We start from the raw sequence: 21,382 nt of genomic DNA, 5'->3' as shown, positions 1-21,382 counted from the left end.
CTCAAGATTTTATATGCATTAAACTGCTTCAATTCATAGTCCAACGTGGCATTTCTGAGCCTAACTGGATCCGGTTCTAGATCTGGCGCTGCAGGGCGTCTTTTAGGTGCCACCTTTCTCTGCTAAAGGAATTGGCCTTATGAAAAGGTACCATTGTGTGGAATGACACTCTCATAGCTCAGGTCGGGGGAGGCAAGAGAATAAGGTAGCTACCAGGGTGGTGCTGAAAGAGAAGTGCAGATTAAGGCTGCCTTATTATCGGGCGGGAGAAGTAGCTCAGACGTACAATTCGAGCTGTCTGAGCGGAGACAGGCGGCGTTTAGTTAGATTGCACCCTATGAAATGTTAAGTGCTATACTTGCAGACTGGTATTCTGTATGCTGAGAGGAGGATGTTGAGTGCGTATGTGTGTTAAAAAGGTATTTATCAGGGCCTGTGTGTGTGTGTGTGTGTGTGTGTGTGTGTGTGTGTGTGTAAAAAGGTATTTTTCAAGGCCTCTGTATGTGTGTGTGTGTGTGTGAATGCATCCGTTGGGTGAAGAGTTGATTGGCTCTGATTGTGTTCCACACTGCACTTTCTGAGCTGTAGAGAATGGCACAGGAGGGCACCTCCAACCGCGAGCATTTAGTCGGAACAGTGGGGGAAAGTGGAGACCTTTCATTTACTAAAGTCAATCTGCAAGTCCTTTTATACTAAACATCAGACAGAAAGCTTGTTTCAAGCAATCTGAATGCAGAAGTTCAGCGCTTTAAATTAGACGGAAGGTCATTTTTTTTAAGGAAGAGCAGAGGCCGGATTCTCAAAGCTTTACTAATGACAGCTGTCGTAATAGCCTCGTGACCCTCTGAACCTCGGACCACTCTGTGACTGCTTTGCAACCTTTCCTGTGCCTGATTATCCTAAGATAGTCTTGCCATAAACTCTGGGCTAAAGGAGGAGTCCACATGTTGAGATCATAGATTTATTTTACACTATTATGTATGTTCTATACACAGTAACACGCCACCACCACTTCAGTGTCACTGCAGTGCTTAGAATGATCCACCACCCAAATAATACCTACTCTGTGGGGGTCCTGACCACTGAAGAACAGGGTAAACGGGGGTTAACAAAGTATGCAGAGAAATAAACGGGCTACAGTCTGTCGAAGAACTACAGAGTGCGCCTATATGGTGGAGCTGATAAAACAGACAGTGAGTGTAGATGCAAGGAGGGGGTTTTAATGTTATGGCTGATGTATGTGCATTATGCTAATGCCGGACTGTTTGTCACTACACATTTATCATATGAATAAAAGTAAAAAGAAAATAACTGTTAAAACATAAATCATAATGAAATTAAATTGTAAAAAGTGATAATTACAAAAAAATTGTCTTTCTGTTTTTTTTTACTGCTATAAATATTGTCCTCTCTGAGTTTTGATGGCTTTTCAGTTGATTTCACTGCAGTTTACAATTTGTTTTCTTCATTATGATGTTGAAAGATCATAAAATATTTCCTAATTTTATCATGCTGGTCCTACATTTTACTACAGTTGCACCCACAGATAAGACTGCTAACAAAATGGCCCCCGAAAAGGCTCTGAAGATGCCCACTCTGTTAGAATTCAGTGGTAAACACAAAGTTTCGCAAAGCCATGATCTGAAATGTTAGCAGAATTTAAGCAGCAATACCTAAATAGCAAGAAGACAGTGGCCCACTGCTGGCCCGCTGAGGGCAAAGCTGGCAGCCCACCGGCTTTTTGGTCAGCGTTTTTCTGGACGGCCCACCTGTGGTTAAGCAGAGTGCTATAAAAAATACCACTTGTCCACTCACAGTCCAATTGACTTATTTTTCCTTCAATTTTTCTTTCATTATTGTTTATACACTCTTAAAAATAATGGTTCTTCAAGGGTTCTTTAGTAAAGATAATGGTGGTTCTATATAGAACCATGAACACTTAAAGAACCCTTTGCATGATTAAAGCTTCTTTTCATCGTGAAATGTTTTTTCAGATTTATGGAAATGTGCTATAGATGGTTCTATATAGCACCAAAAGGGTTCATCTTTTGTTATGATGTCAAGCTTGTAATAAAAGAAGAACCTATTTTGATGCTATATAGAATCATCTACAGCACATTTTCCATAAATCTGAAAAAAACATTTCACGATGCAAAGAAGCTTTAATCATGCAAAGGGTTCTTTAAGTGTTCATGGTTCTATATAGAAACATTTAAAGATGGTATTTTTGGTTAATATTATTTTGCTTGGCCTGCTGATGAATCAATACTCAGATGTTTTCAAGGCAGACAAATATCATTATGTTACGATCAAAGATCACTAGAAAACAAGAATATCGCTGCTGTCAGAACAAAACTTCATATCTCCATTTTTGTCCCTTTTCAGTTTTTGACATAATTTGAAAATACCTGTTGCCCTTCACACTGTGCGTAAATTTCATGAAGAAAGGGCCAAAAAGAAATGGGACAAAATTACTTGGAAAAAAGTCTGGTTCCATTGACTTACATTAAAAGTATGTTTTTTCCTTCTCCTGTAAATTTACCATTTTGGAGATACAAGGTTTTGTCCCGACAGCAGCGATATCGTCTCTTAAATGACATGGTATGACGAATCATGCTTCAAACGACCACAGACATGAACAAACAAGGTAAAATAGTCAGTTTTAATTTCAGATTAACCCCTCCCATCTCACTATTTCCTCATTTGTTAGCACTAGTATGCCATCTTTAATATACAACCCCATTTCCAAGACAGTTGGGACGCTGTGCAAAATGTAAATAAAAATAGAATGCAGTGATATGCAAAACATGTAACCATATTTTTCAAGGAAAATAACAACTACAAAGACAACATATCAGTTGTTGAAACTGACAAATTTTGTTTTTTGAAAAATATATGTCCATTTTGAATTTGATGCCAGCAACATGTTCCAAAAAAGTTGGGACAGGGGCATGTTTACCTCTGTTTCATCACCTTTTCTTTTAACAACACTCTGTAAGCGTTTGGGACCTGAGTGAAATGTTTTCACATTTTAGTTTGCCATAGGATTTCAGCTGCTCAACATTTCGGGGGCTCATTTGTCGCATTTTTCATTTCATAATGCGCCTAATGTTCTTAGTGGGTGACAGGTCTGGACTGCAGACAGGTCAGTTTATCGCGTGGACTCTTTTAATATGGAGCCATGCTGTTGTAGTACATGCAGAATGTGGTTTGGTATAATCTTGCTGAAATAATCAAGGCCTTCCCTAAAAAAGACATTGTCTGGATGGCAGAATATGTAGCCAAATCCTGCATACATAGTTCATAATGGTGCCTTCACAGATGTGCACGTCACCCATGCCATGTGCACTAATGCACCCCTATACCATGATGAATACTGGCTTTTGAACTGTGCACTGATAACAAGCTGAGTGGTCTTTAGCCCGGAGGACAGTGTCCATGATTTCCAAAAAAAAAAATTCAAATGTTGATTTGTCAAACCACAGGACACTTTTCCAATTCCCCTTTTTAAATGAGCTCGGCCCAGAGAAGGTGGCAGCATTCCTGGATCCTGTTTATGTTTATGTCTTCTTTGCATTTTAGAGTTTTAACTTGCATGAATCTTTTAATGTTATTATGTACCATACATGATGAAAAGCAAAAGTTCTTTGGTATTTTATGTTGACAAACGTTATTCTTGAATTGTTGCACTATTTGCTCGTGCAGTCTCCTCCTCATCTTTACTTCTGAAAGACTCAGACTCTCTGGGATGCTCTTTTTATACCCAATCATGTTACTGACCTGTTGTCAATCAACCACCAGGTGTCTTCACTTAGCATTACACAACTTTACCAGCCCGTCCTAATTTATTTGGAACATGTTGTTGCCATCAAGTTCAAATATTTTTCAAAAAACAACACAATTTCTCAGCTTCAACATTTGATATGTTGTCTTTGTACTATTTTCAAAGAAAAACGCGGTTTAAATGATTTTTGTGACAACACGTTGTAAAAAGCACTATATAAACTTTGCCTTGAAATTTTGATTTGTACATCATTGTATTTAGTTTTAATTTACATTCTGCACAGTGTCCCAACTTTTTTGGAAAAGGGGTCGTATTATATCAGCTGAATTGGCACAGGTCTCTTTGATGGCTTATGCAAGAATGATTCCCAGCCCCAGATCATGCTGCTGCCTTTACCCAGGCTAGAACTTCCACTAACCCTGCTTGCTGTTGAGGTCTTTTCATATTGAATATAGCCTAGTTTCCCACCCTACATATCCATATGCGGACTCCAGAATGGTGTCCAAATTATACCACTGCAAAAGACATCTGTGCGATATTAAGTTTAGGCTCCTTTACACAGCCAGGAAGATTCTGATGCTCCAGTACTGCAGACCTGCTTGCCTCTTACCAGAGGTGCAATTCTTTCATCCAGAAATCATCACGCAAGTAAACGAAGCAGCTGGAGGTTCACTCTGGCCCAGAAAACGGAGCACTCATTCGGCGTTATTGTAATCATCCATCTCAGTTTGCAGACATTATCGTCCATAGTTAAAATTTCTTAATTTGGTGCGTGAAGTGTTGATTTAGATAAATGCGCTGCATATATGCAAAGTTCATGGGAGTTCTCCTCCGATAACTGGAGATTTGGAGATTCAGAGTAATTGAGTTTGGAGAAGTGAGAGGCGAACTTTCTTGCCATGGTATTGGTTACCAGTCCACCCCCCTCCAATCTGAGAGTAAGTGTGTGTCTCTCATTCTCGTCCCCATTCTATCTTTCTGCTCACATATTCTCTCTCTCATCCTCACTCCAAGGTCCACCACAGCTCAGCGAGGGAGGAGGGGAGGGCTGAAATCAGATTTGCTTGAAAGCGGACTCTCTCCCAGGATGCTAATTTAATCAAGTCCTCTGTAGCCCAGAGACCTGCTGGACCCATATTCACCAGGCAGAAGGCCTGATCTCAGATCAGCTTCTCCTCGACTCCACTGGCCATCAGGTAGCACGGCAGGCTGACGTCCTGATCCCAGAACAACAGTCCAGCTATGAAATTATTTAGAAGAGGCTGTTTTCCCCACGGTCTCCAACCGCAGCTGCCTCATTCCACTCATGATATTAACCAGAGATGAACAAACTCCCTTACAGGCAGCCCTCCTGGTAGCTCGTATACATTACCAAACCTAGCAGAACTAGTGCTTCTGTATGCACATACAGTACAGAAGTCATTACACTTTGATTAAATATTGCAGAAAACAAGAATTTTGTCTGAATGGTATGATAAGATAGGCTATGCTTAACAGGAACAGGGACAGACACAATAAGGTTGAAAAAGGTCCATTTTGATTTTGGTTTGACTTTCATATCACTCAGTGAACACATGAAACCACTGTCTAACCAGCAGAAGTGTTTCTGACCATGTCTTACATCTTTATACCGCTGTTTTTCGGAACCTCGTATTTCCAAAACGGTAACTTTACAGGAGATGGAAAAAACATACCTTACTTTTAATGTAAGTCAGTGGAACCAGACGTTTTTCCAAGTCATTCTGGGACATTTGTTTTGGTTTATTTTTCATAAAATTTACAGACAGTGTAAAGGAAAATGGACATTTCCAAATTATGTTTAAAAACTGAAAAATGACAAAAATGGAGATAGATGTTTTGTTCCGACAGCAGCGATATATTAACGCCACACGCACAGGCTCAAAAAGGAGGTCCGGCTCGATGTTTAGCTCTCAAATGCAAAATCAACATTATACTGATGAAGATATGACGATAATAGTAGGTCATTCGGTTTCATCCTCAGAAGATAGGTCCTTCACCAAGTTTTGACCGAGTTCTCTTTGAATACTCTTTCAACATGCTCACAATCATCAGATTCATCCACTTGGGGAAGGGGTCTAAAGCACAACCCATGTCACAAAATGTGCAATTACACATTACCACCAGAGAGGTCTCCAAATCCCAAAAACCTACATAGTGTAGCTTTAAATACACTCAAGTAAATCAAAGTAAAAGGTAAATGTTTTCTTTTTTGCTGGTGTGTGTTGGAGCAACTAAAAAGCTGTACTAATCCTCACAAAAAGACAAGTTTGCATCGTTGTGAGGTTTTAATAAAAAAAAACGTAAATTCAGACAGGAACTCAACTGATTGGCATGAGAAAGAAAGAAAAATACTTGATTTGTAACAAGTACTTTAGAAGGTCTAAATAAAAATGCATAGAGTACAAAGTTTTTTTCTCTTGGAAATGTAATTGAGTAAAAGTACCAGTATTCAAGTTCAACAATACTCAAGCAAAGTATAAATCTTTTAAAATAATACTTATGTATATCAACAAAGTACATTTACTCAAGTACTTTCCATCCATGCCAACCGGAGGTTATGCTAGTCACTGAACCGAGCAAAACTAGCGCCTCTGTATGATTATTTACAGACGTAAATAGAAAGGTCAAGCAAGGTCAATTATAGTGTGCAAGCACACAAACAGAAAGCAGACATGCTAAAACAACTGACACATCAAAACAGTCTGTTACAATTAGCTTTAGTACATCAACAACCCATTGCCCCCAACAATTTTTTGAATGTTTTTTTCCAATGTTTTAAATGATGTGCTTAATGCTCCCCGGACCCCAGGCAGCTCCTCTCTTTTTCTCTCTCTCAAACACAGATGGGTCGTAATGGAAAGAGATCGTGAGCCTGGCAGGCCAGGTAATTATATGTATTAGCTTTGTTTACAGGGAGAAAAAGCAGCTCGCATGAATGCATTAGGAAACAGCAATAACAGCCCGTCCTTTTTGATTACAGCGACTGGGCCAAGCCTTTCAGGCACACCACTCGCACCCGTGCTGATCTCATATACAACATATACAGTGGACAAGACTGCCAGAATTATTGGCACCCTTGTTAAGATAAAAAAAAAGGCCACAAAAGGCAATGTGTCTGTTTAAAAGTGAAAAGCTTACAGGTTTTTTGTGCCTGTATTAAGAGTGTTTTTTATCATTTTAAAATGTTTTAATCTTATGGAAACGTTACATTTCTCGAATCCTTCAAAAATATTTCGGTGTAGACTCTTACAGTTCTTAAATGATTATTGATCTACAGTTCTAGAAACATTTCACTGGTAAATTGACCATTCATTATTTTAAACTTTGGTCCCACAGTGAAAAACTATTTAAAAAAGTAATGAAGTATTCAGACCTTCAGTTATTTACAAGGATTAGGTTATAATTTCTTTAAACCTGAGGCAATAATTAAGATAATAATAAGGTAAATACAAAATCATGATTTATACTTTCCATTGGGAGGTGTCTGTTCCAAACCCTAACCCTTAAATTTTAACTAAAGAATATAATATTTTTTTTCTTGTTTTTTTTAAAGATCGTTTTGGTTTCTTTTAAAGAGAAGTTAAAAGATTTAGATTTATCATTTTTATTATCATCCATTTAAAATAATAAAAAAAACAACTATACAAAAAATGCTGTCCCACATTTTCATGTCACTACTGAAGCAGAAAATTTTTAGTCTGTAGGCGGAGCCTTATTTAAGCCACACCCCTACATTTTAGAGCAGGAAGTGAGACTGCATCCCTGTCCCTCATGGCCACATGGTGAGTAGTTGCATCCAATTGTTTTGAGGTAAATGTGTCCCAACGTCAATCAGCATGTAACATCAAGAATTGTCACTACTGAAACACATTTTCTATAATTAACTTTTTTGTGTGTTAATGAGAAATATTCTGATTTTATGTGTGCACAACTGTTAAAAGCTGTGTTTGCTAGTCATGGACTGCCCAGCGCTTTTGAATGCTGCTCAAAATGAGCTAAAATTGTAACTACTGAAACAGTCGCTACTGAAACATAAAGCTTTGGTAGTGTTATGATTATTTCAGTAGTGACAAAATGGAATGCTGAATCGTTTGTTTTAATAAAATGAACATATTTAAGGTATAGAGTCACTAAGGTTTAGGCAAAAGTCCAAAATGTGTTTTCACTTCTAACTTTGAACCAGTTTGCTAGAATGATCCAGGTAATCTTTACATCATGTAGAGGTTCTTTAAATCATGTACATCATGTTGAGGTTCTTTAAACTTTAATAGGGATCTCATAAACTTTAAAAGTGGTTCTTCTATGGCTTTGCTCCAAAGAGCCATTTTAGCAAAGACACAACTTTCCTCATCTTTACCAGCAGTGTCAGTAACTCTGTAATTCACTGTGAGTACAGATTTTATTTCTGTGGAATGTGTACTGTGACCTGAATCAAGAGTAACTGTCTGTAAGTGTAAGTGTGCTGTTTGTTAACTTAATATATGCTAATATCTCACAAACACACTGTCTAATCATTGTCCTAGTCACTGGAAAAAAGAAGTTAGAACTGGCTTCCTCATACCATAAGTGAAAAAAGCACAGAACTACAGGCCCAGTGTGTAATGCTTGTCTGCTTTTAGGCTAAAGTGAGCTTTAACTGGCGAGAGATCACTGTGAAGGATGTGCCGACGTCCAGGGCCTTGATGTGTCCCTTCGTCTTTAAAAGCTGAAAGGCGACTGAAGAGCTGCATGATTGGATTGGCTTCCCACCTCATCCATTATTCAGGAGGCTCTGGCGTTTGAACTAATTATGGCTAAAAGGCTGACCCATTTCAGCTATGTAGAGCCTCCAGTGGAGGCCACTGAACTCCCTCTCCCTCAGCCCAGAGCCTGTCCAAACCCCAGCAGAGCCACCAGCAATATCACTCCAAATCTATTTTTTTTTTTTAAAGAAATATTGAACTACATCTGTAGTCAGAGTTGAAGCGGCATACGTGGAAGACACACTAAATCAAGCCTCTAACAAGAGTCTGTGATGACTGGTTAGTCCAACTCAAAGCCTTTGATATTGGACTTGTACGGTGTGGCATTATGCAGTGGTGAACAGTAATAGGGCTGTGAGATTGTGTGCAATCTAACATTGCCCGATCGTGCCACCTAGCCATCGGCAACTAACGATAGTATTGAGGGTGGGAGGGTTTCAGGCCTAAGCCTTAACGGTATGCCTTTTTAGACCTGCGAGTAGGCAAACAAAAGCAGTTTTCCAAAAAAGCAAAGAAAAAAAAGGCAACGTACGCACGGCGTCGTTCTTCAATAACTTTCCTCCAGCACAGCAGGTAATGGAGTAACACCTTGAAAAAGCCTGTTCAAACCAGAGAAAATAAACATGCTTGAGCTTCTGGAAAGAAACTTTCAAAATTTGCTCGTTATGGTTTACTTTAAGGGAGACTAATCATGTATCACAGAGTCAAATAGTCTTGATCAACTTTCCAGCCTTCGAAATATTCAGAACAAACAGATTTGCGAAATATAGTTCTAGACAAATTGAGCTATTTTATTTCAGAACCCTCTGTATTAATGTATGATTCCTACATGTCCCAGAGTTCCTTTTCACTTTCAGTGGGTGAGGGCGTAGCTCATTCATTGTTCTGGCACAATGCTAGCTAGTTACGTTTGTATTTTCAGTGCTATCACCCAAACGAAGTAAATACCGTGGTAAAAACGTAGTTCTGGGCATCGAGTATGTGGGAAGTGAAAACGAGTAACTAGCTCTCTTTTCTGTTTTCTCTGAAGCGTTTTCAAATGAAGCTTTGAAACTCAATAATTTACACCATCTTTTGGAGACTAAACGCAGTGAATATTTATCTAAACCTGTCGAATTGAGCCAGAACTTGTAGCTTTCCTTACGTCAGCTCGACATTCTGGTACTTGGTAGCTGCCAAACACGTTTAGCTCTTGGGCTCTCATTGACTTGTGGACAGCAAAAGCTTTTGTGCTCTTATGTGTGGGCTGTGACTTGCCAAAGTTTGGGAAACACTTATACAGAGAAAGCCTTTAGCTTTCATTTGAGGGTCTTTACATCCCCATCCTTATTCCCATTGCATATATACATTCACATCTTGGAATTACAAACATTTCATACATTACCCCTCTCATTTTTAGGGGCTCAAGAATAATTGGACAAACAAACAATCATAAATTAAAGCGTCATTTTCAATTGCTGGTTGTCCTTTGTAGTCAGTGACTGTCTGAAGTCTGGAACCCAGACATCATCAGATGCTGGGTTTCTTCCCCGGTGATCCTCTGCCACACCTTTTGCAGCTGTCTTCAGGTCCTGCTTGTTCTTGGGATGTTTTACCTTCGCTGAGTGAAATGCACACTGATTGTATTGAGGTCAGGTGATAGATTTGGCCATTGCAGAACACTTCCACTCCTTTGCCTTTTAAAAAAAGTCTTGGGTTGCTTTTGCAGCATGCTTCTGGTCATTGTCCACCTGCATTGTCAAGTGCCATCCGATGAGTTTTACAGCATTTGGCTGAATCTGAGCAGATAATACAGCCTTATACATTTCAGACCTCATCCTGCTGCTTTTGTCAGCAATCATATCATCAATAAATACAAGTGAACCAGTTCCATTGGCAGCCATACATTATAACACTACCTCCACCATGCTTCATAGACGATACTTTGGGTCATGAGCAGTTCATTCCCTTCTCCATACTCTTCTCATTATTCTGGTTCAAGTTGATCTTTGTCTCATCTGTCCATAAGATCTTGTTCCAGAACTGTACAGGCCTATTTGGGAGTAATCTGGTCTTCCTGTTTTTGAGGCTTACCAGTGAGTGAACTAATGAGGGAACAACACACACCTGGCCAGGGAACAGCTGAGTAAGCGATTGTCCAATTACTTTTGAGGCCCTAAAATGGGGGGCTATGACAGTCTGCACTCATATCCAGTATTTAATTATTAATAATTTAAGTTTGCTGACTTTGAGATGAATTGGAACACCCACTGTTAGTCAGAACTCATCACCTACTTTTAGTGCACAACCTCACTAACGCTCTTGTAGCCATGTTCCAAAATCTAGTGGGAAGCCTTCAGAAGAGTAATGCTTTTGGAACGTTGTCGTATTCAGGGATCTACATATTTTTGCCCATGTGGGGTAAAAAGTTGTACAGCTAAATGTTAAATCATTAATAAACAGGAAGGTTTGCCTGCTTTTTAAATTGTTTTTCATGCTGGCAGCCACACAGCTCTTCTTAACAGGAACGGTTCATTAAAATAGTATAATAATAGCTTACAGTACCTTTACCATGGCAACTTGGGTACATTTAAAAGCAAGTTTTGTGGAACTTTAACTGAAGTATAAATATAAATAAGGGCCTTTTACTTGAGTAATATTTCATCTAAGTTTCCTCTGCTTTTGCTAATATATTGGATTTGTGTATTCTAGAAGGTATTCAGTGTTTTTTTTTATCACACACTTGAAGGATTCTTGCCACTTTTGTGGCTTTTAAATGCGTTTGCAATCTCATAGACCTCAGTTCACCATCTTTGCCAGAAGATGAACTCTGGTCACCACTGGATCACTGCAAGTGGCCACTCAATAAGTCTGAGCACTTCTCTTTAAAATCCAACAGACGAGTGGAAACATGCACCCGTTTATTTTTCAATCAACCCCGGAGTCCGCTTACTTTTGCAGCCGTTTTATTGGCTGCCAGAGGCCACGTCTTGGCTAGTGTAAATTGTTGTTTACTTTAGCCGTATCACTCATCTCATGAATCAATATTAGATCATATAATCTCTCTCTCTCTCCTTTTCTCTCGCTCTGCGTTCAATGTCATAGAGCTTTCGAGCTGTCAGGAAGACGGGGCCCGCACGGCCCGAGGCAGCCTCTATGCAGAGAGAGTGGGGTGGGTAATTGAAGTGCGTATGGGTAATGTAATATTCGGGAAGAAAACAGCTAAAGCTTCAGCCATTAATCTGCCGAGGGTTGAGGGGAAATATGAATTATCTTAAGCACCTTATTCCCTCTCTCTCTCTCTTTTCTAGATCCCCCTCTGAGGAGCCTTATTGTGTTTTGGTCATTATCCACTGAGGGCCAATGCATCCTGCAAGACGCCGACTGAGCCTCTCCTATCAACAGTGATAAGAGAGAGAGAGAAAGATTGCGAAAGAGACAGACAGACCACCTCCGGTAGCACAAAAGAACAACATTCATTTCTCTATTTATCAAACGACTTTAGCAAACGTGGCCCATTAAGCACTTTCTCACCCTTCAAGGTTTTGCCCACATCTGCTTCACTGCTTTACTCAACTTGCTGCTCATCATTAGAAACTCATTTAGCAACAGCTAACCTCCACATTTTCGGCAGGAAGGTGCGCTCACGTGCCCGTGTGCGTTAATGTGCTTAGGCCAGCTGATTCTGTTGTGTTTTTTTTGGTTAAATAATCAGTTCTTTTATGCTTGTGGGAACAGGCTGATTAATGGGCATAACTACAGATGGAGACAGAAGGAAGAAATTACGCCCAGATCAACTCAACTCTCTCAACACCTCAACAACCATCCTGCCCTGCATCATGGGCCAAACACCTGCGCGTGCGCCATAACCCCCCCAACCCTCCTCCTCCCACACCCCTCCATCTGCTCCCCTATTGGCTGAGGCTCCCCAAGCACTCTCGCTGATTCGGCAGCTTAGCCGAGGGCCGCTGCTGCCTCCCTGAGGTGATTACGGTAATTAATTGGATGGAGCTTATGTGTTGTGTGCTGGTGAGCAGCCCTGTTTGTGCTGATCTGAGATCAGTTTGAAGGTAGCGCTGAGGTGCGCGTTAGTGGGGTCGGCGCGGGTCTCGGGTCAGGGATAAAATGAATCGTGTACTTATGGTGCCTTCAGCTGCATTCGGTTGATCTTCATCAACTCCTAATGTCTGAGAATTACCATGTGACCTAGTTGCATGTACCAACAGTTCAGGCCACCTGGCATAAATGAAGCCTACGTAGGGCACTTCTGAGGGGACAACTATAACAGCAGCCGTTCGGCAATATTGTTCTAAACCAAAGTGGAGAAAAATGCTTACTATGAAGGGCCCAAGACATTTTGTGGAACAAAACCTTGTATCTCCAAAACGGTATCTTTACAGGAGAAAGAAAAAACATACTTTTAATGTAAGTCAATGGAACCAGACTTTTTTCCAAGTCATTTTGGGCCATTTCTTTTGGTCCATTCACCATGAAATTAACGCACTATGTAAAGAGAAACAAGCATTTAGATTTTTGTCAAAAAAGCAAAAATTGAGAAAAATGGAGATACGAGTAATTTGTTCCGACAGCAGCGATAAACTTTCCCCAAGATAATATTTATTGAAAGTAGTAGCAGAGTCAAAACACATTAAAAAATGGTGTGTGTGTGATGCTGCGAGTCACACTGTAAAGCCTGAAACAGTAATTTAAAAGTCAGAGGCGATGGGTCGGACTTCACGGGAGTTCTTTGGACTACGCCATACGTCTTTACATATTAACATCACACTTGCAGGCTCAAAAGGAAGGCTTGGCTCAATGTTTAGGTTTCAAATGCAAAATCAACATTATACTGATTCATATATGATGATTACAGCTGATAATTCACTTAAATCTTCGGAAAACAGGTTGTTCACCAAGTTTTGACTGAGTTTGCTTTGAATAGTCTTTTAATGCGCTCGCAAGCATCGGATTCATCTGCTCGGGGAAGGGCTCCAAAGCACAATCGATGCAACAGCATGCATTTCCACATTTCCACCAGAGAAGTCTCAAAACCCCAGGACCTAGACTGTAGCTTTGATATCTGGTGGTACCCACTGTATTTGTAAATGTAAAAGGGCAGCAATATTAAAATTGGTCATACGTTTCATTTGAAGTGTCATTTGAAATTAATTTTAAGTGGTAAATAATACATATATATGTTCACATTTTAAGTTTGAGACAGCAAACAGTAGCTCTGTGGACTGATGAGGCATATTTCTGAAAGACTTATTTTAACTCTACAGCCTATAACTCTTCCAGGTTTTCTCTGTGGAGGGCAGAGCCTTCTTAGAGATCACTTCTAAAAGGAACTATGGGAAATGTCCAAGTCTACAGGTGATCCAGCCATGTGCACAGTGAGTGTGGAAGAGAAGGGGGTCTGCAGCACTTAATGCAATGCCTTTAATAAATGCCACCCGTTTATAAGCACGGCCTCATCCAGGCTAGGGGATTATGATTGATGTCTTTAAAGATAATGTGGACTAGGGCTGTTTCCTTTGGCAGACATATTGGCATGCAATTCAAGCTTCCAAGCAACAGTGTGGTTTTACGCTATATACATAGAGCCACCTCAAAAGCCAGTGGCAATATCTAACATCACCGAGGGACGTTTACATTCCGTGGTCGCAGAAGGAAACACAACTGATCTTCAGGGTCAAGCACTGCATTTCCACTGATCAGCAGGAAAACTGAAGGAGAAAGACTACTGCCGGGTTATGCAGCATGTGGGAAAGTCATCAGCCACTGATTCAACATCACTGAAAGTGCAGGCATGAACAAAGGCATGAAAGGCATCATGCTTTTGCTGAAAGCAGAAGGATAGACATGCTTATCAACCTTGAGACCCTGCCAAGTAGGAAGTTGGGGTTGAGGTCTTACAAAAACAGATTCTTGCATTTTGCTGAATTCTTATGCACAGAAAGCATAAAATAGAAAGCCAACAAATGCATTTTCATCTTAATCACTTGTTCATTAATATTTTGTTAATAAAAAAGCTGAAGGCTCTCAAATTAGTTGCTGTTGGCAGATATAACAACGCTGTTGCTAAGGGTGTGGTGTCAGTGATGTCACATTTCACGACAACCAAAGCAACAGACCTCAACTTCAGTACATAAAATTGGGCATACTTCAACCATAAAGTGACTAACGCTGAACATAAAATGATTTCCTCTTATTGATCAAAGCACTATTAGCAGGGCAGCTTATTGGAGGAGGTTGCAGTGATGAAAAATTTGTCCTGAAACTTGGACATATGAGAGGTCAGTGAGGAGAGGGATAGCATAAAGGTTGTCTTGGCCTTGACTGTGACAAGCAAAAGTTTCTTGTGCTCATGTCCGCTCCTTTATTACCTCTGCCCATGTTATTGTTTCCCCTCCTCTCCTAAACAACAAAAAAAGTCATTTGAATCTGTCCTGATGCCCTGCTCAATATCAGTCTGTCTCCATGTTATTAAAGTCGTTGTGGACCCTTTTTCCCCCCATAATAAAGCGGAGCCACGGTGGCTCAGCCGGGTTTGACAGGGACAGAGAGGGCTCGTCACCAGCCTGCGGGTTTGACATGTTCATTACTCACCAGCGGGCCTGGAACAGCATGGGATTTTCCCCCACCTGTATTCTGGCAAACACTGCCTTCTGGGCTCCAATTGGCTACTAGTTTTACACTTTACTTGACTGGTAGATTGTATTCCTGTGCTAGGATTGGCTAGCAGTTCTTATTTCTGTGTTATAACTGTTTAGTAATTTGCATTATGATCGGCTAGTAGTTTGTAATCCTACACTATGATTGGTTAGCAGTTCAAACTTCTGCACTAGGATTGGCTGTCAGCAACTGCTTGTGAGCCAAATCTAATTCATAACATGAGATGCTAGTAGCCAATACTACTATGAGGTGGTACTCACCAAAAGAAGACAAGACAAAGTGAAACAAAACAATGCAGGCTTGTTTGGAAGGCCGAATTACACATCTGCGTTTGCATCTTTACAAACGTGCAGGCATTGTGCTCAGATGTTCGTATCAAAGCCTGCCAACGTAATTGCGTGGTGATTTTCCCCCACTTGTATTCCGGCAAACCCTGCCTTCTAAGCCACTGATGTCACTAGGGGGCAGTGTCCAAACCAGAACCGAAAATGAGGAGGAATTGTATTTTTTGAGGAATGTATTTTTGCCTTCTTTGTCCAAGAATGAATACTCAGTTTTTGTAATTTTTTTGAAGGTGGTCATATAACTGTGTGTAACATTGCACTTCTTCTTTAGACCGATGCTCGAACTGCTCCATTTTGATTTGGTGCTAGCTCTGCTTCGGGGTCACTGCTGTCTGGGCCTCGCCCCACCCCCAGCGTGACTGGTTAGGCAATCAGCGTTAGCTTAACATGCAACAAAGCAGATTTGCATTTTGCATTTTGTAGTTGAGATTTTTAGATATATGCATGTTATGGCCTCTGCAAGCTTCTTCGAGCTACACTCACCCATAAACCGCTTTTCGGTATCTCTCTGTGGAAGATTAAATCATTTTTAGAAAACATGCACATATTTGTCACGTTACACAAGTCAACATGGTACAAAATAAACATTGGGCAGTTAATACCTCAGAACAGTTCAGTCATTTAAACTGGGAAATCTTTAAGCCACACAAGTAACACAGGGGAAGATTTTGTTAATAATTTTAGGAGATAGAAGAATGACTGACAACTGGTCATGTGACCTTTCCAGGCACACCTGATTTGGTGAATTCTGGTGTCTACAGGCAGATACAAAAGCACAGTCTGGCTTTTCAATGCCTTTGGTATATGAGATGCTTGTAATACTTATTCCAGCATAGACTGGAGAGTGAAAGGAGGACAAAAGAAAACTCAGACATGCTTTAGTCATCTCCAGTCTAAAGCAGCTGAGGTAGTGTCTCCGTTCATGGATACCAGGTAAAAAAAAAGACGGAGCATGAAGACACATCCATTTCTTTGACCTTTACGTTAATGGCAGTGAGGCGAGCATCCCAGCATCCTCGGAGAAGCTGACCAGTCTGGGTAATACATCACGGCACGGTCTGCTCTTCTAAAAGGATGACTTGTGAACTCAAACTGCCAGAAAAGTAGTGGTGTGCGAATGAATCACAAAAGGCCAGTTAATATAGAGGGCTTAATCTGTGTCAAGGCTTAGGGCTTTAACTAGCCCTAAGTCACAGAAGCAACCTTTTCAGGCCTTTTATCACACTTTATCTGGATATTTTGTCCACACCTAGCTTATGATGTGGACATAATTATTTTGAAGCTAAGCATCTGCCTCAAATGTAATTTAACCAACATGATTATTGTAATGTAGTACAGTAGTACAAGATACATATTGCTTACAACTACAGTAATATTGCTACATGACCATATTATTTTACGCCAGACCTGCCTCTTATCTTAGTTTATACAGAAATTTGAATGCACCATCACAGTGCTTTCTGTAACCCATTCAAGGCTTTTAAAACAGTGCTGACCAGTCTGGACATGCAGCACGAGGAAAAAAGAGAAGCACTGTGCTGAATTTACTGCAGAGAAAGAGAGACAGAGGGAGGTACTTTCACTCGGCTTAATGTTCCTTTATTAATCTTTAGATAGTAAGTTCTGTACCCAGCTACTGTCCCAAAAACATTTGTTCACATAGCAGTCTTTTATTAATCACAAAGCTGATTTTGATTACACAGGTACAAAGGCATGTGGACCAGACATTCTCATCCATTTTCTTTTCCTGGAAATTTCCACTGTGTGAATGCGATTCAATTGATGCAGCATTGTATGCAGCAGGAGGTTCAGAAGGATGAATTAAAGTTGCTAACTTGTCTCGTAGAATTTCTATAAACAGAAATGCAGTTGGTTTATGAAAAAAGGAAAAAAAAAAAAAGCCTCTATCCACATGGGTGCCTATCATCGGAGCCTGTTGCTATGGCGACAGGCTGTACGTGTCCCCATGGCATTTGTCGAGTTTACGTAAGGAACTGAGATGGATTCAAATAAGGCACAAGTTTTTCAGCAGGACTTTTTCAATAATAATAATAATAATAATAATAATAATAATAATAACAAAAACACCAGGTAGTGATTCATGCAGAAATTGAACACTTGTGCACATTTTTTTTATCATGTATATATGTACTTTGTTGGTGAAGCACACAGTCTTGAACATTCTCTCACATGCACACACATACACACAAAGGGACAGGCAAAGACTTTCTACAGTCTTTTTTTTCCTTTTTTTATGTTCTGTCAAGTTCCACCACGCTATCATGATCATCACAGGCGGTATGAGGAGAAAGTAAACACGACGACGCTAAGGCGTACCTTGGCACTACGAAAGCCTGCACACGTTAAAAATAACACCAAAGAAGAAAGCCGAGGCTCTTTTCTCTCCCTCTATCTCACTCTTTCTCTGAAGATAAGCTTTATCATTCAGTAGAACCAACTCAGCAGTACCAGACTGAGACCACGCCGGTCACTCTGGGAACAGCCAGTTCTCTCACACCTGCTGCTGTGCTCTGCTAACTCTCTTTCTGCCTCCTTCCCTCCTTCCCTCACTTTTCCTGTGCTGCAGCCCCAAAACCCAACTCTCCCAAATAGAGCTACACAAATGTCAACAGCAATAGTAGAAATCTAGTTGTGGAAGTCGAATAGCACCAGAACTAGAGTCTGGACTTTAAAGAATAGTTCCAACACTGGTCAAGAATTAACTATAAGAATACTTTATTTTGAAATGTCCACATTTGCCTTTGGGCACTGCACTGGCTACCTCTGCTGCTGTAAGCTACACTCTTAAAAATGATGGTTGCTCAAGGGTTCTTTAGTAAAGACAATCTGAACAACCATTTCATGAAGAAAAAAACCTTTTAAGCAGCAAACAGCTCTTTAGTGTTCATGGTTCTGTAGAGAACCACTGTCTTTACTAAAAACCCTTGAAGAACCATCTTAAAGAGTGTAGAGTGTAATACAATGCTTGTTAATCATTATCGTGATACTGGCCTTTGCAATACTGATATCGCATACAGCTGTGCGATATGCAAATAAGCCCTTTAACCAATCACAATTTTTGGTAACACTTTATTTAGATAGTCCGCTGTAGATGTTTATCTTGTATTTAACTAAGTTCAACTATATATTTAACCCTAACCCTGGTCCTAAATCTAACCCTGGTACCCTGGTTAATTTGAATAGACTACTGTCTATAGATTGTGGGCTATCTAAATAAAGTGGGGCCCAATTTTTTACTGTGTGCCGTGAGCATCTTGACCACAGCTCCACACAAGCATCTGCCAGCTCACCATTTCGCATTTAAAGCAAGAAAATGCTTGCTTTCACACAGAGCCACATACTGTGTGGACCCGTCACTGCTGTGGCAGCAGTATCAGTGTCAATTACATTCAGAGTTTTCAAAGCTATCACAGATCTGAATCTCTTTTCTAACTTCTGCATTCATTAATGAACTGAAACATGAGTAAAACCTGACAAAAGCAGTTATTTCTTCATGAAAAATCGGGTGATGTCAGATGCCAGTTTAGAAGCAGCTTGTCCTTTCTTCATCTGACTCCTCTCTTTGGCCTGCTGTGCAGTCCTCTGCAATAAAAGACATCAGTTACACGTCAACATCTCACATGAGGAGTCAAGAGTGGGGGGGTGGGACCAGTATGACAACAGGTTATGTTACAGTATACTTGAAAAATGTCCAGATGCTAATTTTGCATTCGATAATCTGAGTAAAGCAGGAGCACTTGCAGTAAAATGTGAGGGTATTTCACAAAGCAGTATTTCTCTGTCAGCCAGATGACTTAAGCCAAAAGTCAAGTCTGTCCAATAAGAGAATAGTTAAGGGACACTTCTGTTGGACAGGGCTAACTAAGAAATCTTGCCTTGTGAAACACCTCCCTGGAGTAAAATATGCTACAGAAACATACCAGTGTGCAAACAGTAGTGTAGTGTGTAGACAGCTGAAAGCTTCTTTACCATGCGGTGACAGATGGTACAGAGCGTTTGCAGGTTGTCCAGTAGACACTGGCCTCCTCCGCCGTAGACAGGCTTGATGTGGTCCACCTGCCAGAACTGGCCTTCCACTGGGTTACGAATCATCTCGTTCAGCTACAACACAAAACACACACACAAACACACACACAGTTTAAAGGTGCACTAGTTAAGAAGACAGAAAGGCTACCATAAGGGATGCAGACCTAGAGGATGCATTTCTCTACTCTAAAGCCAAGAACAGATGGCCATAGTCTGTGCCTCGTTATTAAAAGTGCCAGTGACTCTGCAGCCGCTTTTTTCATCCAAACTGATTTCACACTTCAATCTTTCATGCTAGCAGAATATTGGCAGTGTATAACTGGTGTGTTTGTGTGTGAGAATGCATGTTTTTATTCCTTAAGGGGACTCAATAGATTGTAAAATCTCACTGATCTTGAAGGGACATGCCCACTTCCCCTCAAAAACAACTTAAGGATGTTTTCTCTTTCGGGTTACTTACTGTTACAGTTAGATATTGCCTATTAATGAGGTTATGGTAAGAGTCTTGGTCAGAGTCCAAATATATCACAGTATGACGTTATATGTTCACCCACCGTCAGCAAGCTTCTGTCTTTATTATTCTTAACTAACTAGAGATGCAGCACTGGTCTGCCTTAGGGTGGTGCTGTAGCAAATGGGTTCACCTAGCTGGTCCTTCATAGGCTAGCAACCATAACTATGCCTCTGAAAACCTTTACCGTGTCCCTAGCATGTTTGTAACTCTGAAAACTTGCCAAAGGGTAGTGGAAAGAGTGAATTGTTATTCATTTCTCAAACCAAATAGAAAAAAGGAGATGTGTAAGATCTCAATTAATGTGTTAAACTAGAAAAGAAGAATTGTAAACCGAACATTTTGTTACCATTGAAGCTCGCATCAGCGCCGGCGCTACTATGGTGAGTGAGTTAGCAGCCAGCCATGCTGGAGCGGCCAGCCTACAAGGGACCCCCTGAATGCCAGGGGGTATTTCCCACACTGCCGCAATCTGGGATAAGTGTGGTGTACCTGACCTCACTAATGCTAATTCATCTGAATGCAATCAGAGCAATGTTCCAACATCTAGTGTAAAGCCTCTGTAGAATAGTAGAAGCTTTTACTGCAGCAAATGAGGGACAAACTTATTAATAAAACATATTAATACCCTTGATTTCAGAAGTAACGTTGGACGAACTTTTCATTTGGAAGCATCCAGCACATACATGGACATATTACTGTTAACCGAGTTTTAATAACCAAGTGTCTATCAACATCGTTTTGCTATCTCTGTGTGACACCTATACAAGTATACCGGTCCAGACAATATATGGCTCAGCACTTGCTGTAATATACACAGCTCCTCAAAAGCACAGCAAAATAATGTTTGTGTGCCTGTGTGTTTGCAAAGCCGTGGTTTGCCGTTTCCCTGCTGCTGTGAAAAGAAACAGGAGAAATCATTAGACGGCCTGCAACTGCTGAGCCCCAGGGGATTCTGGGTAATGTAGTTCTCCTTTCCAAATTGCTCTCTAGGCTGTTTTGGCTCGCTGAGCAGCGGTGAGGGACTATGGCAGCTTCAGAAGAGCTTTAGCTTGAGTGGGAAAGACTGAGAATGTGAGTGTGTGTGTGAGGGAGAGTAAAGACTGAAGAGTGAGGGGTCCTGCGAGAGCTGAACTGAAAGCTGAACCAAAGCGCTGGCATTTCAGCTTGCGGAGGCCGTTTTAGGCTCTGAGCCTCAGGGGAAGCTACGACGCGGAAATCAATCCACCTTCTTCCCAAAGACAAAAACAGCACCATCCCATAATTATCCCCAATCTCC

The 21,382-nt window shown here is 40.6% G+C and overlaps 1 protein-coding gene across 1 annotated transcript in view; it reads right to left on the bottom strand.

The window, feature by feature from the left end:
• Nucleotides 1–18,423: 18,423 nt before the first annotated feature.
• Nucleotides 18,424–21,382, bottom strand: part of zranb3 (zinc finger, RAN-binding domain containing 3) — a 94,463-nt gene continuing 91,504 nt past the window's right edge. The window contains exons 19-20 of the mRNA XM_036561103.1: nucleotides 19,536–19,667; nucleotides 18,424–19,148 (exon numbers count right to left, since the gene is read on the bottom strand). Of these exons, the coding sequence (XP_036416996.1) occupies nucleotides 19,050–19,148; nucleotides 19,536–19,667 (231 nt within the window). The 3' untranslated portion in view covers nucleotides 18,424–19,049. The remainder of the gene's footprint in view (nucleotides 19,149–19,535; nucleotides 19,668–21,382) is intronic.

Source organism: Colossoma macropomum, unplaced genomic scaffold (genome assembly GCF_904425465.1).
Source record: "Colossoma macropomum unplaced genomic scaffold, Colossoma_macropomum, whole genome shotgun sequence".
In the NCBI taxonomy this organism is placed as follows: domain Eukaryota; kingdom Metazoa; phylum Chordata; class Actinopteri; order Characiformes; family Serrasalmidae; genus Colossoma; species Colossoma macropomum.
The sequence above is the reverse complement of the archived record's forward strand: the minus strand, read 5'-3'. Positions and strand labels throughout refer to the sequence as shown.